At 41.2% G+C, this 18,486-nt stretch overlaps 1 protein-coding gene across 1 annotated transcript in view; it reads right to left on the minus strand.

Moving 5' to 3' along the window:
* The window catches only part of LOC126258544 (5'-3' exoribonuclease 2 homolog), a 460,812-nt gene that overhangs the window by 396,210 nt on the left and 46,116 nt on the right, over positions 1–18,486 (minus strand). The window contains exon 6 of the mRNA XM_049955650.1: positions 4,596–4,754. Coding sequence (XP_049811607.1) covers positions 4,596–4,754 — 159 coding nt within the window. The remainder of the gene's footprint in view (positions 1–4,595; positions 4,755–18,486) is intronic.

The following is an 18,486-nucleotide window of genomic DNA, read 5'->3' on the forward strand; positions in this document are numbered from 1 at the left end:
AACATTTTCCAATATTGAAGCACAAAAATTTCAAAATGTCTTTAAAACCGCATCATAAAAGACCTGTGGCCTCCAGGTTTCTGGCAACTGGCTATCGAGTTTGATTCCCTAAGAGCAAAAAACACCATGGGTGCACAAAACTGCAGTGACTGCACCTTGCTCAAATGTAGTAACACTCAAACCACTGTTTTCAAGCTGCCTACACATAGCCGTACCATAGGTGCAACCACAACGGAGGGGTATCTGTTGAGAAGCCAGACAAACATGTGGTTCCTGAAGAGGGGCAGCAGCCTTTTCAGTAGTTGCAAGGGCAACAGTCTGGATGATTGACTGATCTGGCCTTGTAACAATAACCAAAACGGCCTTGCTGTGCTGGTACTGCGAACGGCTGAAAGCAAGGGGAAACTACAGCTGTAATTTTTCCCGAGGGCATGCAGCTTTACTATATGATTAAATGATGATGGCGTCCTCTTGGGTAAAATATTGCGGAGGTAAAATAGTCCCCCATTCGGATCTCCGGGCGGGGACTACTCAAGAGAATGTCGTTATCAGGAGAAAGAAAACTGGCGTTCTACAGATCGGAGCGTGGAATGTCAGATCACTTAATCGGGCAGGTAGGTTAGAAAATTTAAAAAGGGAAATGGATAGGTTAAAGTTAGATATAGTGGGAATTAGTGAAGTTCGGTTGCAGGAGGAACAAGACTTCTGGTCAGATGACTACAGGGTTATAAACACAAAATCAAATAGGGGTAATGCAGGAGTAGGTTTAATAATGAATAGGAAAATAGGAATGTGGGTAAGCTACTACAAACAGCATAGTGAACGCATTATTGTGGCCAAGATAGATACGAAGCCCACATCTACTACAGTAGTACAAGTTTATATGTCAACTAGCTCTGCAGATGACGAAGAAATTGAAGAAATGTATGATGAGATAAAAGAAATTATTCAGATAGTGAAGGGTGACGAAAATTTAAGTGTCATGGGTGACTGGAATTCGAGAGTAGGAAAAGGGAGAGAAGGGAAAATAGTGGATTGGGGGAAGAAATGAAAGAGGAAGCCGTCTGGTAGAATTTTGCACAGAGCATAACTTAATCATAGCTAACACTTGGTTTAAGAATCATGAAAGAAGGTTTTATACATGGAAGAACCCTGGAGATACTAAAAGGTATCATATAGATTATATAATGATAAGACAGAGATTCAGGAACCAGGTTTTAAATTGTAAGACATTTCCAGGGGCAGATGTGGACTCTGACCACAATCTATTGGTTATGACCTGTAGATTAAAACTGAAGAAACTGCAAAAAGGTGGGCACTTAAGGAGATGGGACCTGGATAAACTGAAAGAACCATAGGTTGTACAGAGTTTCAGGGAGAGCATAATGGAACAATTGACAGGAATGGGGGAAAGAAATACAGTAGAAGAAGAATGGGTAGCTTTGAGGGATGAAGTAGTGAAGGCAGCAGACGATCAAGTAGGTAAAAAGACAAGGGCTAGTAGAAATCCTTGGGTAACAGAAGAAATATTGAATTTAATTGATGACAGGAGAAAATATAAAAATGCAGTAAATGAAGCAGGCAAAAAGGAATACAAACGTCTCAAAAATGAGATCGACAGGAAGTGCAAAATGGCTAAGCAGGGATGGCTAGAGGACAAATGTAAGGATGTAGAGGCTTATCTCACTAGGGGTAAGATAGCTACTGCCTACAGGAAAATTAAAGACACCTTTGGAGATAAGAGAACCACTTGTATGAACATCAAGAGCTCAAATGGAAACCCAGTTCTAAGCAAAGAAGGGAAAGCAGAAAGGTGGAAGGAGTATATAGAGGATCTATACAAGGGCGATGTACTTGAGAACAATATTATGGAAATGGAAGAGGATGTAGATGAAGATGAAATGGGAGATACGATACTGCGTGAAGAGTTTGACAGAGCACTGAAAGACCTGAGTCGAAACAAGCCCCCCCAGAGTAGACAACATTCCATTGGAACTACTGACGGCCTTGGAAGAGACAGTCCTGACAAAACTCTACCATCTGGTGAGCAAGATGTATGAGACAGGCGAAATACCCTCAGACTTCAAGAAGAATATAATAATTCCAATCGCAAAGAAAGCAGGTGTTGACAGATGTGAAAATTACCGAACAGTCAGTTTAATAAGCCACAGCTGCAAAATACTAACACAAATTCTTTACAGGCGAATGGAAATACTAGTAGAAGCCGACCTTGGGGAAGATCAGTTTGGATTCCATAGAAATACTGGAACACGCGAGGCAATACTGACCTTAAGACTTATCTTAGAAGAAAGATTAAGGAAAGGCAAACCTACGTTTCTAGCATTTGTAGACTTAGAGAGAGCTTTTGACAATGTTGACTGGAATACTCTCTTTCAAATTCTGAAGGTGGCAGGGGTAAAATACAGGGAGCGAAAAGCTATTTACAATTTGTACAGGAACCAGATGGCAGTTATAAGTGTCGAGGGACATGAAAGGGAAGCAGTGGTTGGGAAAGGAGTGAGACAGGGTTGTAGCCTCTCCCCGATGTTATTCAATCTGTATATTGAGCAAGCAGTAAAGGAAACAAAAGAATAGTTTGGAGTAGGTATTAAAAATCCATGGAGAAGAAATAAAAACTTTGAGGTTCACCGATGACATTGTAATTCTGTCAGAGACAGCAAAGGACTTGGAAGAGCAATTGAACGGAATGGACAGTGTCTTGAAAGGAGGGTATAAGATGAACATCAACAAAAGCAAAACAAGGATAATGGAATGTAGTCGAATTAAGTCGGGTGATGCTGAGGGAATTAGATTAGGAAATGAGACACTTAAAGTAGTAAAGGAGTTTTGCTATTTGGGGAGCAAAATAACTGATGATGGTCGAAGTAGAGACGCAAGGCAAGGCAATGGCATGGAAAGCGTTTCTGAAGAAGAGATATTTGTTAACATCGAGTATAGAGTTAAGTGTCAGGAGGTCGTTTCTGAAAGTATTTGTATGGAGTGTAGCCATGTATGGAAGTGAAACATGGACGATAACTAGTTTGGACAAGAAGAGAATAGAAGCTTTCGAAATGTGGTGCTACAGAAGAATGCTGAAGATTAGATGGGTAGATCACATAACTAATGATGAAGTATTGAATAGGATTGGTGAGAGGAGAAGTTTGTGGCACAACTTGACCAGAAGAAGGGATCGGTTAGTAGGACATGTTCTGAGGCATCAAGGGATCACCAATTTAGTATTGGAGGGCAGCGTGGAGGGTAAAAATCATAGAGGGAGACCAAGAGATGAATACACTAAGCAGATTCAGAAGGTTGTAGGTTGCAGTAGCTACTGGGAGATGAAGAAGCTTGCACAGGATAGAGTAGCATGGAGAGCTGCATCAAACCAGTCTCAGGACTGAAGACCACAACAACAACAAAAACAACAGGCTTCTGTAGAGCATGTAACAATTTTCAATGAAACAATTGCAAACTTCTGACACCAAAGCCAATTTGCCTGTTCTGAGTCTTGTTGACCTATGTTTTCCGATATCAAAGCACAAAAATTTCAAAATGTCTTTAAAACTGCATGGTGAAAGAACTGTGGCCTCCAAGTTTCTGGCAACTGGCTATCGAGTTTGATTCCCTGAGAGCAAAAAACACCATGGGTGCACAAAACTGCAACACCTGCGCCTTGCTCAAAAGTAGTAACACTCCAACCACTGTTTTCAAGCTGCCTATGGGCTTCTGTCTCTGTGCACAATTTTTTATATTCCAGCCTTGTATCTCCTACAAACAATCACCAATTACCAGCAACAGTGTGAATTTTGATGTTTCTTTGCATGTGGCACTGGTCATGTAGTCCAGTGTAACACATTTTGCTTTTGTTGTATTACAGGTTCATTCAAGAAACAGTGCAAAATCTCCCATTGTAGCCTGTCTTTTCTGAATTCTGAATGGCAGACACAAATTGGTAATTTTAATTGACACGTACCTATTCCTCCCTCTCCTACTCCGTTGCATTAAATGTTGCCTTCTGAATGATATGCTGGAAGAGTTTTGAAACTGTCGGTGGTGTTACTTATCAAGAGACAAATACTCACTAGTTGTGTTAGCATTTTCTGAAATATAATCATTACAACAAGTTTCCACTTGTCTTTCAGTTTCATTACCATAGGACCCTTGCTCTGAAACTCACTGCAGATGTTCCCAACTTCCTTACCTACCATCTCACAAGTCATTTTCAGTATTCATATTACAAGGTACATAAAACCAAGCACCCTAGGACTACTGAGATGCTACCCTAAGTTTAGAAGCTATAGTGTGCATTAGAGCATCATGTCACAGTCACATTCAATGCTACTGAGCATTTGCAGTACTCTCAGACAAACTGGTGTGCAAAAAATGTTAATTCATCAAAATAACTGTTGCACAATTCTGGGTATATAGTCATAAATATAAGCAATGAGTATAGTTGCAGGTCTGTAAATGTTTTTACTGAACTCTGTTAAATAGTTAAAAAAAGTAACTGTACTCACACAGACAAAATTTCAAAACAGTCATTTGACCAGTTGTGTGGTCCTAATGATAACTAAAAACAATTTTCATCTGCTCACCCATCTGACTGCATATATCACAGGGTTTAGGCTTATTAGGTTTGAATTCTTCACGGATGATTGTAAAATTGGGTTCATGTGTGGCTAATCCCAACATGATAAGATCAGCATCTGCACCACACAGCACATGTTGCGTGTTTGGATCATGGTCAGGTTGAGCTGTAATAAAAGAAAAAAAGCATTAAACTTTTTTAATTTACAGTGTATCTAACTCAAATTTAATAAACAACATGTTAACTGAGTAACGCAGCAACCATAGATCACTTAAGGTAAATGAGCAGAGTAATTCTGGTGGATTTTGTAATAAACTGTTTTTATACCTTACTATTGACTCAGATTCAACAATGAGTAAGCATGTTAAAAGGGAGGGAGGAGGAGGGAAGGAGAATGACAGAGGTGCACTATTCAAATCATTCAAGAAAATTACATATTTTCTATTTTTTATGACAGAGATACTCGGGAGCCGAATAGTATGCATACAGCTCCTACAATTCCTGAAGACTTCCTGCAATCCTTTACAAAGGATTGTCAAAGTTTATATCACTTTAAAACAATGAAGTTACATTAATGTTTTGTTTGCTTTAGGATAGGTAACTGGAAATAAAGAAAAAAGAAGTACATTATTTTTGAAGTGATAATTAAAACTATGTCCCCCCCGTCTGCCCCCCTCCCCAGCTTTCACCAAATCAAAATCATTACGACTGCTTTCATATCAAAATAAGGGAGAAAAATAATTCACAATATTTTACAGACCAAAAAATATGTGAAGTAAACTGTTTCAAGCTGTATCCACAAAATATTACAAAGCTCTACAGCTGTGCAAATAAACAATGCACTGACAGAAACAGAACTAAATGGTGACATTCACATTAGCTTCCTTTTATGGAGGCGCACCCTTCATCAACCCAAAAAAGGGAATAGGTCTGAGTAAATGGAAATATTCAGCAGTTAATTGAGGAAGACACTTAGGATCCACAGCCAAGAGAGAGAGACAGAGGAGATGATTCAATAATGAAATGAATGAGCTAAGAATTAAATTCAGACATTAGAAGTGTCAGAAAGGATAGCTGTCACGCCAGGGCTTCTCTCTGCTCAATTTAAAATTATTTCATTGAGCCCTAAATCAATCCATTACAATTCATGATATAATAATAATAATAATAATAATACTAATAATACTTCAAGAATTTGGAGTGAGTGAAGGTAACATCAACAAAAGAATAGATGTTTCTAAAAAGTACATTAATAAGTAACTATTGTTAATTAACAGTGGGTACCTAGATTACATATTTTTTCTTTGGTGTCGACTGTATGCTCTCCACTACCCCCCTCCCCCCTTCCTCCATTATGTGCTTCTTCCTTACTCTCCTTGTAACTCTGTCCTTTCTTAATGTCATAAAGAACTCCATGTTGTTTTCATTTTCGTCCCCCCCACCCCCCACCCCTCTCTCTCTCTCTCCCCCCCCCCCCCCTGCAGTCTTTTCTTCAGTGACTTTTCATTGCAGGCAATTTCTTATGTCCTAGCCAAGATGCTTTTCTCATTCTTATTATTTCCTCTCCTCTTCTTCAGACATACTATTTCATTCTTTTTGTCCATCAGTCCATTTCACTTTTAGCATTTTTCTACATAACCACATTTCATAAATATTCCTTTTATTTTACTATCCATGATATGTTGCCAAAACACTACACTAGAGATCAAACACATGTTGACTCTCTTAAGTCTATTAGAATTGTTTTTGATGCAACAAACCTTTCGCATCTACAAACACTCTAACACACAGATATTTTACTTCTTTCTATCTTTCTTCTGATATTTTACTTCTTTCTGTCACCAAACTTACCAAGTCAAGGATGTTGCCAAAGGGAGGGGGAGGGGGGGGGGGAGGGAGAGAGAGAGAGAGAAGTACCAACATGTGGGCAAGGTATTGGGGTGACATTAGTGTCTTTCCTATGTGCCTGCAGTAAATGCAGAAATGTGAACTATTGCGACCTTATTACCAAATGCGACTGAACAGGACCAAAGTGTGCTGTTATTCTTTTCTCGGCTGCTGAAGGACAAGCACTGGTAGACAACCACCCATCTGAGAATAAAGAGTGTGTATCGAGCAGCATGTCTGTCAAAAGTGGAACTGTGCAACAAAGAGTGCTGCTGCTCCATGATAACACATATCTGCATATCACAAATGTTGTAAGACAGAAGTTACACCAACTCAAGTGGGAGGCGATCCCTCCACATGCGATCATCACATCTTCGGCACACTTTTTAAAAAATAAAAAATTAAAAACACTCTCTGAAGAGTCAATGATTCCTGTCCAACAAGGATGTACAACAGGCAGTTACAGACTACTTCACACAGCACGATAGTCAGCAAGGTCATGAGCAGTTAAATTATCAACATCTCACAATAGCACCATCTGCTATCACCTCTACATACTTTAGTCTAGATCAGCTATTGTACATTGTTGGCCTTAATCGAGTTCAGTTTTTTTGTTCCTCAATACACTTCTCAACTCCAGCTGAATTTCTACATCTACATCTACATCCATACTCTACAAACCACACGTGATGTGCAGGGCAGAGGGTACATTCCATTGTACCAGATATTAGGGTTTCTTCCCGTTCCATTCATGTATGGAGCACAAGAAAAATTATTGTTTGAATGTGTCTGTGTGTGTTGTAATTATTCTAATCTTGTCCCCACAATCTCCATGCGAGCAATTCGTATGGGGCTGTAGTATATTTCTGGAGTTATCATTTACAGCCAGTTCTTGAAACTTTGTTAGTAGACTTTCTCAGGATAGTTTACTTCTATCTTCAAGAGTCTGCCAGTTCAGTTTCTTAACCATCACTGTAACACTCTCCCACGGGTCAAACAAACCTCTGACCATTCGTTGCTGCCTTTCTATGTACACATTCAATATCCACTGTTAGTCGTATCTGGTAGGAGTCCCACACAACCGAGCAGTTTTCTAGTATGGGTCACACGAGTGATTTGTAAGCAATCTCCTTTGCAGAATGATTGCACTTCCTCAGTATTCTACCAATAAACCAAAGTCTACCACCTGCTTTGCCATAACTGAGACTATGCAATTATTTCATTTCATACCCCTACTACACTCAGTTATTTGTATGAGTTGGCTGATTCATTGATATTATGGTCATAGGATATTACTTTTATTTGTGAAGGGCACAACTTTACATTTCTGAACTTTTAAATCAAGTTGCCAATATTTGCACCACTTTCAAATCTTATCAATATCTGACTGAATATTTATGCAGCTTCTTTCAGACAGTACTTCATTATATATAACTGCATTGTCTGCAAACAATCTGAGCTTGTTATTAATACTGTCTGCAAGGTCATTAATATACAACATCAACAGCAACAGTCCCATTACATTTCCCTGCGGCCCACCTGAAGTTGTTACTGCTATATCTGAAATTGACTCTCCATCCAAGATAACATGCTGTGTGATCTCTACCAAAAAGTCCCCAATCCAGTCACAACTTTCACTTGATACCCCACATGACTGAACTTTTAAGACAACCAGCAGAGGTGTGTGGTGCTTAGTCAAGTGCTTCTCGGAAATCATGAAACACTGTGTCTACCACACTGTCAAAGCTTTGAGTACGTCACGTGAAAACCTTGGGTCCAGGCAGCCAGTATGTGCTGTCATTTATTATTTTTTTAAATTTATACCGTTGTGATAGTTTCTAATTATGGATAAGTTTGAAAAGGGGGGGGGGGGGAGGAAAACATATTTTGATTCATCCGCTAGCAATATGGTAAGTTAAAAATAAAATATGTGTTCACTACTGTAATAGTCTATCTATAAGACTGTCAGAGCATAAGAGTTGCAATAATTCAGTATTTTACAAGGCAGTGGAGTGGTAAACATCATTACAAACACATGAAATTAAAATCAGTGCATAAAAATACATTTGGAATTGCCTGTATCACCCAGAATTTGCACTAGAGAACAAAATTACCGCCCAAATGGTGGTGATAGCATTTCTTTAAAAATTTGCTCAAAATTCTATCATTAGTAGCCCAAATTTAAAATCTCTCAACCTGGTCATTAAAGAAGTACTCAATTACAAAAACCCATTCCAATACGGAAAGATGGGTAGGGTTTGTGGAGAGCGGAAGGAGTATGTGATGACAGCACATTCTGTAGTTTACTCGTTTCTTAAAGATTTTTCAGCAGGTTACTTGAACTCAACTGAGCTGACTGTGCCATGTATCCCCCCCCCCCCCTTTTCTTATTATGCTTTTATAATACTACAGTAACTGAAGCCACAAATTCCCTGCACAATCAAATAATGAAACATGCACAATTAAAGGAAAAACACGCAATATCAGAAATCAATCTTTTATTGTGAAGCAACCAGCTTTTCAAAATTCTCCACCGATTGGGGTACCTCTGCTCCTTGAGCAGCTGAACAAGCAGTCTATGGATTCGGAAGGCCAGGTAGTTCTAACCCATCCACCAGAAACCTTGCAAATGGTTTTCTGTGGTTCATTTTTACAATTTAGGCAAATCCCTTACTATAGGCCACAGCCAGTTCTATCCAAATTCTTTTCTTTCCTGACAGATTCCAATTCCATCAAAGATGCAGCATCTCTGCTTAAATGAAAAGAGCTGCATTGAAGGTGATCCAAACATTGTCTTTTTGTACTATGTGCGCAATGATGGCACACTCTGGAACGATGATATATCATGTCTTCAAGTTTTATTACAAGAATGATGTTCTACTGTTAAATTTCTTCTTGGCAATTATTGAGGAACAACAAGTCTAACCGTAACAACTCTAATGTGATTGTAAATAAACGTCATACATTCTAACACATAAAAAAATAATGCACCACAAAGCAATTGCCTCAATGGGACAAAAATCTGTAGATGTGATTCACATGTACAGACAAACAAATTATTACAATTTCAGAAGAACTGAATGATTTATTTAAGACGAAGACCTTCACGAACTGAGCAAGTCAGTAACGCATTGGTCCACCTCTGGCCCTTATGCAGACAGTAATTTAGCTTGGCTTTGAGAGAGTTGTTGGATGTCCTCCAGAGGGATATCGTGTCAAATTTTGTCCAACTGTCATGTTAGATCAACAACATCCACAGCTGGTTGGAGTGCCCTGCCCACAATGCTTAAAATGTTCTCAATTGGAGAAAGATCTGGCAATCCTACTGCCCAAGGCAGGGTTTGGCAAGCACAAAGACAAACAGTAGAAACTCTCACCTTGTGGAGACAGGCGTTATCTTGCTGAATATAAGAGTAAGCTGCCTTGCCACAAAGGGTAACAAGACAGGGTGTAGAATATTGTTGACATACCACTGTGCTGTAAGGGTGCCGTGTTAGACAACCAAAGGGATACTGCTTTGAAAAGAAATGGTATCCCAGACCATCACTCCTGGTTGCTGGGCCTTAAGGCAGGTGACAATCAGGTTCGTATCCCACTGCTGTTTGAGGTCTCTCCAAATGCTGGTCATTGACACTTAATTCAAAGTGGGGCTCTTCACTGAAAACAATTCTATGCCTGTCAATGAGATTCCATGCTGAGGACATGTCTGGAGATGCTGCGAACAGCAGTGGGAATACCAGACTGTCTGTCACCTGCCATGCAGCCTGACAATCAGAAATGATGAATTGCGGCACCCTTTCTTTTCAAAGTAGTCCCCTCTGTCTGGCATCCGTGGCACCCTTACAGCATAGTGATATGTCAACAATATTCTACGACCCATTTTTATGCCCTTCATGGCAAGCCACCCTGGGCTTAAATTTCAGCAACGTAATGCCCGCCTGCCTGCACACGGCAAGAGTTTCTACTACTAGTCTTTGTGCTTGGCAACACTACTTTGGCCAGTAGTGTAGCTGGGACTCTTCGCACCTGAGAATGTTCAGAGCTTTATGGGCAGGGCCTTCCAGTTATCTTGGGATTTTGACAATCTAATGCACCAATTGAATAGAATTTGGCGCAATATCCCTCAGGAGGACATCCAACAGTGCCAAGCCAAATAACTGCTTGCCTGAGGGCCAAATATAGATCAATGCATTACTGACATGCTCGATTTGTGAAGCTCTTTCTCTTGAATAAATCATCCAATTTTTCTTAAATTTTAATAATTTGTTTGTCTGTATATGAACATAAAACATCTAGCGATTTCTGTCCCATTCGGATAATTTCTTTGTAGTGCGTTCCTTTTTGGCAAGTCAGATCTCCCCTCCCTTTTAGCAAAATCCTGGTTATGTCCTTGCCCCAGTATCCAGAAGATTTCACTTTCTTTTCTTCCAATGATATTTTGACAGAACCATGTTTGCTGTTCCTTTAATTACTGTCATTCCGTACATCTACATCTATACTCCACAAGCCACATTACAGTTTGCTTACCACAACCATTTCCCCCCTTTCGTGTTCCATTCACAAATGGTGCATGGGAATGATGACTGTCGATAAACCTCCATATAAACTCTTTTCCATTTTTATGATCCTTGGCATCATTAATTGTAGGTCTTCCTATGATTCAGCCAAAACTGCTTGATCATCAGCATATTTAATTGTCTTCATCCATTCTCCTCCTACTAATATGCCTCTTTCTTTTTCTGATGCCTTGTCTGTCAGTTCGCCAGAATAAATACTGAAAAAGGTTAGTGACAAAAAGCTCTCTTCTCTAACTCCTCTTCCCAATATCTGCTCCTCCTGTTTCCTCTGTGCCAATCCAAACTACCACTTTCTGTCTCATTTACTGTTCCTTTATAAGTATTCTGTTCTTTCTGCCGGCAACTACATCTCTTAAGGTCTTCAAAAATGAACCCTATTAACTTCTAGCACTCTTTAACCTGTCATCCTCGAATACTCAATAGTATCTTGTGTCCCTTCTCCCTTCCTGGTCCTGTTATTGCAAACATTTGACCCTCACAGTCAAATAAACCATTTACTGATGTTTTTATATCTATATCAAGGAAGTTATTAAGGTTTAAAAACACAATGTCAATGGCTGTTCCACTATGACCTGGATTTTGTCTTCAGACAACAATCAAAACCTCAGCATAAACTCAAGGTTTCTCCCATCAGTACCATAAAGTGATAAAAAGAAATTATATGAAGTTTCCAGGCACAATGAGTCCTCATTTTAATCCTGTGTACACTTTTTAACACTTCTATCTGTTTGATGAAACCTAAGATATTTTCTACAAGTATCCTGTAAACTGTCAGTAATGATAGCTTGTTTGTTCCCAAGCGTACTTTTAATTTTAACTAACTCGTACAGCATGCAGCTTTAAAGTGATTTTTGAGTATTCTTCCATAGCATATTGCTTTTCTTATGATCACTTTATCTTTTACTCATTTACCTGTATATGCAGCCAAAGGCAAAAATTGGTGAAGACGAAGTTAGTCTCTTCAACTTCAAAAAGCTTTGACAATGTCACACAATGGGCCAGCAGACTGACTTTGTTGTTTAGCTTTTCCATGACTTAACTTGCATTACCATAATCAGCTTTTTAGTATCCCCACCAGCAAACATCAAGATGGAGGCAGACAAGCTGACAAGGATAGCGCAGCGAAATTGTGCGGAAATTTGCCATGGAAGGCGCATGCGGTAGGGGCAGACCTCGTGGCAGAGCTGTTTCACTGCAACTGATAGTGGGTCAGACGGGCCAGTGAAACTTCCCATTGCACTACATGCCAAGTGTTGTTGCCAAGTACTCAGCCGACAGCCACCCGCATCCTCCATACAAGTCACTACGAGGTTTCAGACTTCCTGGTTCCTGTAGACTGAGTCATATGGTGAGCTTTCATTTTCCTCTCATGGAGTTCTGTTACCAGGCTATCATCAAGCCACCAATGTCCCATGAAGCCACCATGCCGATAGTGTAGTGCAGCAGCACTATCATGCCTGTACAGGCACAAAAATGGCAGCCTGTGACACACCTATTTTTTGTTTCCCTTTTCCTAGTGCTAATTTTGGGTCACTATGGGCCCGACATTTACTCAGTGCTGGTAAGAACAGTTGCACCCCAAAAGTAACACACAACAGCACCTGCACCAGCATGTGCAGGTGCTAATAAACCAGACTGCGGAGTTTCTTCGCACCCTTTCCCTGCCATAAGCAGGCCAGGCACCCATTGTCCAATTTTCTTCTCCATTGCCGCCGACGCATTTACCAGTTTCAATGGGTCTACAGAGAGGTGGGTGAATTACCTGTGACGGTTCTAGTTGCACTGCCAGGTAAGGAGCATCGTCAATATAGTTGATAAGACCACCCAGTTATTCAGCAGCACAGGTTTACATGAAATTATCCAAAATTTGAAGCTCTTTGTTAAGCCCAAGAAAATCCCTTTGATCAGCTCTGTCGGTATTGGATGCAGTATTTGGGACATCAAACCCATATGATGGCAACATGGCTGCAGTTTTGCCACAAGTGCCGTGGGCAGTCATATACTGCTTTGATCATCGATTTGCATGTCCTATTGCACAAGTGTCATTTTGAGTGTCCCAAGTGTGCTACCTCTTAAGGAGACATATTAATTGGGGATTGACTGTCTGGTTAGTGCCTGAGATCCAACATTTAGACTATGGCACTGATCTTGTCCGATCCTTCTTTGGCCGTTGCTGCACAGATCACGGACCAGAAGGAGCTGACCGTAGTGGCAAAAGATGTCTTTACTGATAATTGGTAGGTGGCTCAATTAAATGTGCACGCTAAACATACCCTGGTACCCCATGGGGTAACCCAGGTGGCCTCACCCACCACCGATTGGCCGTGGGTTGGCACTGTTCACGATTCCAGTGCAGCAGTGTCACGGTACTGCCCATCTTCACCCATACCAATCTCAGTGGGCTCACATCAGTCGCAATGTCATAATTCCAGCACGCAGTGATTTTTGGGTCCTCAGTGTCACTCTCCTCCCACTCGTTGGGCGAGCAAGTGGTCCTGTCCTTACTGTCATTTGTTGCATGTTCGACAAAACTGCCCACACATGGAAGCCATATATGACGTGCACCATCAGATAGGCCATCTGGCAACAGTTGGAAACCCACAAGTCAGTCGTTGGATGCCCTTGTGTTTTTGTTGGACCCTGGGGCCATCCTCAATGCCTTACAAAAGCCCCGGCATATTTTTGCTGATGTTGGTTGTGAATGGATGGACGGTCACATTTCAAGGTTACATAGGATTGACAGTACGTCTCATTAATTTAGATACATATAGGCTCTTGGGTGCTTGGAGTTCCAATGTCCAGTATATTAGGTTGAATTTTATAGTAAACAGTGCATTCCTTTGCGGAGAGGGGGGAGGGGGGGTGGCGGCAATTTCCCGTCCCCACATGTTATAAGAATGTGGAATGGCAACTTACATTGTTAGCAGACAATTCACCACTAGTTCAAAATTTTTGGGCTAGACACCTTTTCTCTTTTCGGATTTCAGATAGTTGACAAAGTGCATTTATTATAGCGATCTGTTCTTTTTCACAGTCTTGACTCTTTACTGCAGTCATACAGCCCACTGTTTGAAAATATCTTGGGTCAAGCAGAAAATTTTGAAACCACACTATCAGCAGTACCTTAATTTTGTTTCCACCACCCCATTCCCTCTTCCATGCATGACAAGGTAAAGGCTGAGTTGCAGCATTGGCAGGATCTATGCAGTGTCTCTCCTATTTTGTCGAGTCAACGGACCACGTCTTGTTGGTGACTCAGAAGCCCAACAGCGTTCCGTGCCTTTGCAACAATTTCAAACAGATTATCAACATGCAATCAGTCACAGATTCGTATCCAATTCCACAGCCAGTAGAATTGTTGCAAAGTTGTTGAGGGACGGGGGAGGAGCGGCGGTTGCATCGACATGCATGATTCCTATCTGTAGTTACCACTGTACGAAGTCTCTTGGACTTTCTTAGTCCTCAACACCCCTTAGGCCTTTACCAGTTTAATCACTTGCCTTCAGGAATCTCATCTGCACCAGGAACGTGTCAATCGTATTTGGAATAGTGAATTCAGGTCATTCCCTGTAGTGTCAGTTACCTTGAAGACATCTGGATCATCGGCCCTAAACCATCATCAACTTTCCAGCACACAAGTATCTAAAGGAGCTCCAGTCTGTTGTAGATAAGGCTTCGTATTATGCCAAGTCCATCCTCTGACCTGGCCTTGTCCGGTCAACAGATTGGCAACAGGCTTCTTGATCTCGTAAAGAATGTTTGTGCTCTGCTTCCTGTCTGGTTTCTTTTACATCAGGTAAACCTTTAACCCTGAGCTGCAGTCCTGTCCTATCAGAACCTGGACGACACCAAACAGCCCTTTGGTTATGCTTCGGAGATACTTTCCCAGTGCACAGCATAATTACTCACAAGTGGAAAAGGAAGTGCTACCTATTATTTGAAAGATTAAAAAGTTTCACATTGTAAGGGATTCACCACCCCGCTGAAGCAAATGTAATCTCGATGTATTGCTCACTTGCTAGAACGACAATTCACAGGGGCTGCCTGAGACATAAAATATCTTTGCCCCTTTTAAAAGAGAGCTGCGATAGAGTCTTAGGTCAAAGCAGTCTCTGGCGCAGTTGCAGTCGCTCGCTGCTACAGTGTAGTTGTAGTCTGTCGCTGGTACAGCGCAGTTTACAGTTAGTTGTTGTTAAAGTCACAGTGCAAAACAAATTGTAAAATTTTATTATATGGAACTGAATAATAATTGTGATCAGCCACATAGCTAAATGATACCATGGAATGAGATGATGATGAACAAATGAATAATTGTTAATATAATGAAAAATCAACAGTGTAATTAAGTCAACCATCTATTGTAGGGTAAATTTCATTATTTTTATTGGCATGCACATAGTTAAGTCACTTGTCTGAGATGTTAATATGAATTTGTTTCAATCTTTTCTTTTGTGATTCATCAGCACCACTTGACCAGGATTTGTAATATATTCAATTTTCCCGTGTAATGGATTGTAGATCTTTATCAATAACCTAAAAAATTTTCAGAATATTATTGTTTTTACCAGTCAACTATAAAAGTATAATTTCCCCTTAAGTCATTGCCAGTCCCAATCCAGTCATTTATCTAAATTAAAATAGAATTTTTGTCAGATCATAGGCATGTGTTCTTTAGTAATCAGACGACCACCTGAGCAGCTGTGTCACTAAGTAAAGGCAGTTTTTCTAGTAATTCAGATCTCAGATAAATGTTATCCAGTATTGGTAGATAGGCCAGCACTGCACTAAGCTGTGCCGTTTACGAGCAGATATATAGACAGCGTTATATGGCGACACCATCACAAGGTAAGAATTTTTCAGTTTATTTCTCATGGACAGATTCAGATTGATTTCAAGGGCCATGGCGTAGCGCTGCTTACGTCAAAATTTATCAGTTTTTCATGAGTTAAGATTTATCAGTTTTCATACATCAGAATTTAATTATCCAAATTTAATTTTTTTTAGTTTTTTATTTTTTTGTCTGGTAAGGTTACACATCATTATTTTATTTTTTTATATATATATATATGGAAAGGTTACAAACTTTTCTTGTACTGGAGCAAGATTCCTCCTCATCACTGACCACAAGCTCCTGGTTTCCTTATTTGGCCCTTGTTACAAACTAACTGAGAGCACTCCCCACCGACTGCAGCAGTGGACCATTTTTCTCAGTATGACATTCATTACTGCTCTACCACCCAGCATGCCAATGCTGTTGCATTCTTGCAGGTATCAGCAAGGTCGGATTCACAGTTCGATCAGCAGGAGACTCTAGTGTTCGTATTGGATAAAGTCTTGCAGCAAAACCTCTTGGATTTTCCATTAAGGGAACAAGAGGCCAAAACAGCCACAGTCATTGACCCACTTTTCCAGAAACTCATTTCAGCGGTGTAGCTGGGTTGGCCAGGGTGAAATTCTTTCAGTGAAAATTGGAAATTTGTGGTAAGTTCTATGGGGCCAAACTGCTGAGGTCATCGGTCCCTAGGCTTACACACTATTTAATCTATCTTAAGCTAACACTAAGGACAACACACACGCCCATGCCCAAGGGAGGACTCGAACCTCCGATGGGAGGGAGCCGCGCGAACTGTGGCAAGGTGCCTTATACCGCACGGCTGCCCCTTAGACCGCACGGCTCTTTCAGTGAAGATCTGGCAGAACATACAGTTTTTGTTCTACGACATTGATTCAACATTGTGCACGTCAATTTCAAGGATCTGTTTTTGAGCAGCATGTGGTTGTTGATGGTCGACTCATTGTCCAATTTTCCGTACATAACCAAGCTGTCATCAACTGCCACTGATCATGCATTTTCCCTTATTTTTGCCACTGAGGGATCCCCCAGGACCCTTGTGTCTGATAATAGTAAGCAACATGAGTTGTGGGAGTTCGTAGACTTTTGCATTCACAACAGTACCCAGCATATGACTACCATCCCATTTCACCCCGCTTCTAACTCAGAGGTGGAGCGCTTTTTGCACACCTCCACGACTCAAATGAAGAAGCCATTACCTGCCACTTCCCACAATGATGCATTGTCGAGTTTTCTGGCTGCATACCAGGCAACACCGGTCAACAAGTGCAGTCTGGCAGAACATTTGCATGGGTTTTTGCGTGCGGTCACATGCCATGGAACATACCAATCAGTTGTGCCTGTACCGTGTTGGAATATCACCACCGTTGTCTTCTGATCAGCCAGGCAGCAGGGTTGGACACAATGTGGTTCTTAGTGCAGGCCTCCCACTTGCAGCAGCATGCTTCCCCATTGCCGCCCCCTTAATGCCCTGCACAGTCCTTTTGTCACTTGCAGCCTCTGACCCCAGTGGGGCTCACACCTGCCCCTGCCGATGCTGGGCCCATGGATTCTGATCTTGACTCTTCCTCCTCTTTCCTCCTCTGGTTTGCCCCCCCCCCCCTCCCACACCAACAGAGGTGGTCTTACCTTCATTGCTGCTGGTGGCCCCCCAGATGCCTCAACCTCCGTGCCCTTCCGGCGGAGCTGACAACATCAGTGTCGCCTCCGTTAGTCCTCACTCAATCTGCTGCCAGGTTCTTCAGCAGCCCCTCGGAATCCGTGCCAGAGGTCGCGACCCAAGCCTGGCTACTTGGGCCATAAGTGGCCTTTTCAGTTGTGGGGGATTTAGTATCCCCACCATCGGACATCACAATGGAGGCAGATGAGCTGGCATGGGTAGCACAGCGGAATTGTGCGGAATGCTGCCACGGAGAATGCATGTGGCGCATAGTATGGACAGATTTGCTGAAAGAGACGTTTGCCTGTGTGCAGAAATAAGACATGCGGGCCAGTGCTTATGCTATGTTCAACTACCCCAGGCCTCAATTTGCACTACACGCCGAATGTTCAGTCAACAGCCACCCACGTAAGCCACATGTGGAGTTTATCCCCATTCATGCCTCTACAAGGTTTTGGACTTCGTGCTTCGCGAAGATTGACTCACATGGCGAAATTTGATTTTCCTCTAACGGGGTTCTGTTCCTCAGTTATTTTCGAGCCACTGTTGGTTGGTGCATGAAGTGCTTAGGCCAACAGTGTAGTCCAGCAGCATTGCCATGGCTGCGCAGATACTCTGTGAAGAATCTTTTTCTTACCCCAAACTTACAGGCAGTTTAATAGACTTTCTTTCAAAATTACTTAATTTTTTTGAAATGACTAAAATCATTTTAGCAAAGTAATTGATATATATAAAATGTCAACTAACTTTTTAAAGAGGTATTGTTAACTGCCTCTCAGTTTGGGTTTTTTAAAAGATTCTGTGAAAGGATATAGGTAAAATGTTGGATTTATAATGTAGACACACTTCTGGTTTCTACATCACAAATACAACATTTTATTTCTGTGTTTGTATTACTGTATGTAGCAGTGCCAGATGAAAA

Source organism: Schistocerca nitens, chromosome 1, assembly GCF_023898315.1.
Source record: "Schistocerca nitens isolate TAMUIC-IGC-003100 chromosome 1, iqSchNite1.1, whole genome shotgun sequence".
Classification (NCBI taxonomy): domain Eukaryota; kingdom Metazoa; phylum Arthropoda; class Insecta; order Orthoptera; family Acrididae; genus Schistocerca; species Schistocerca nitens.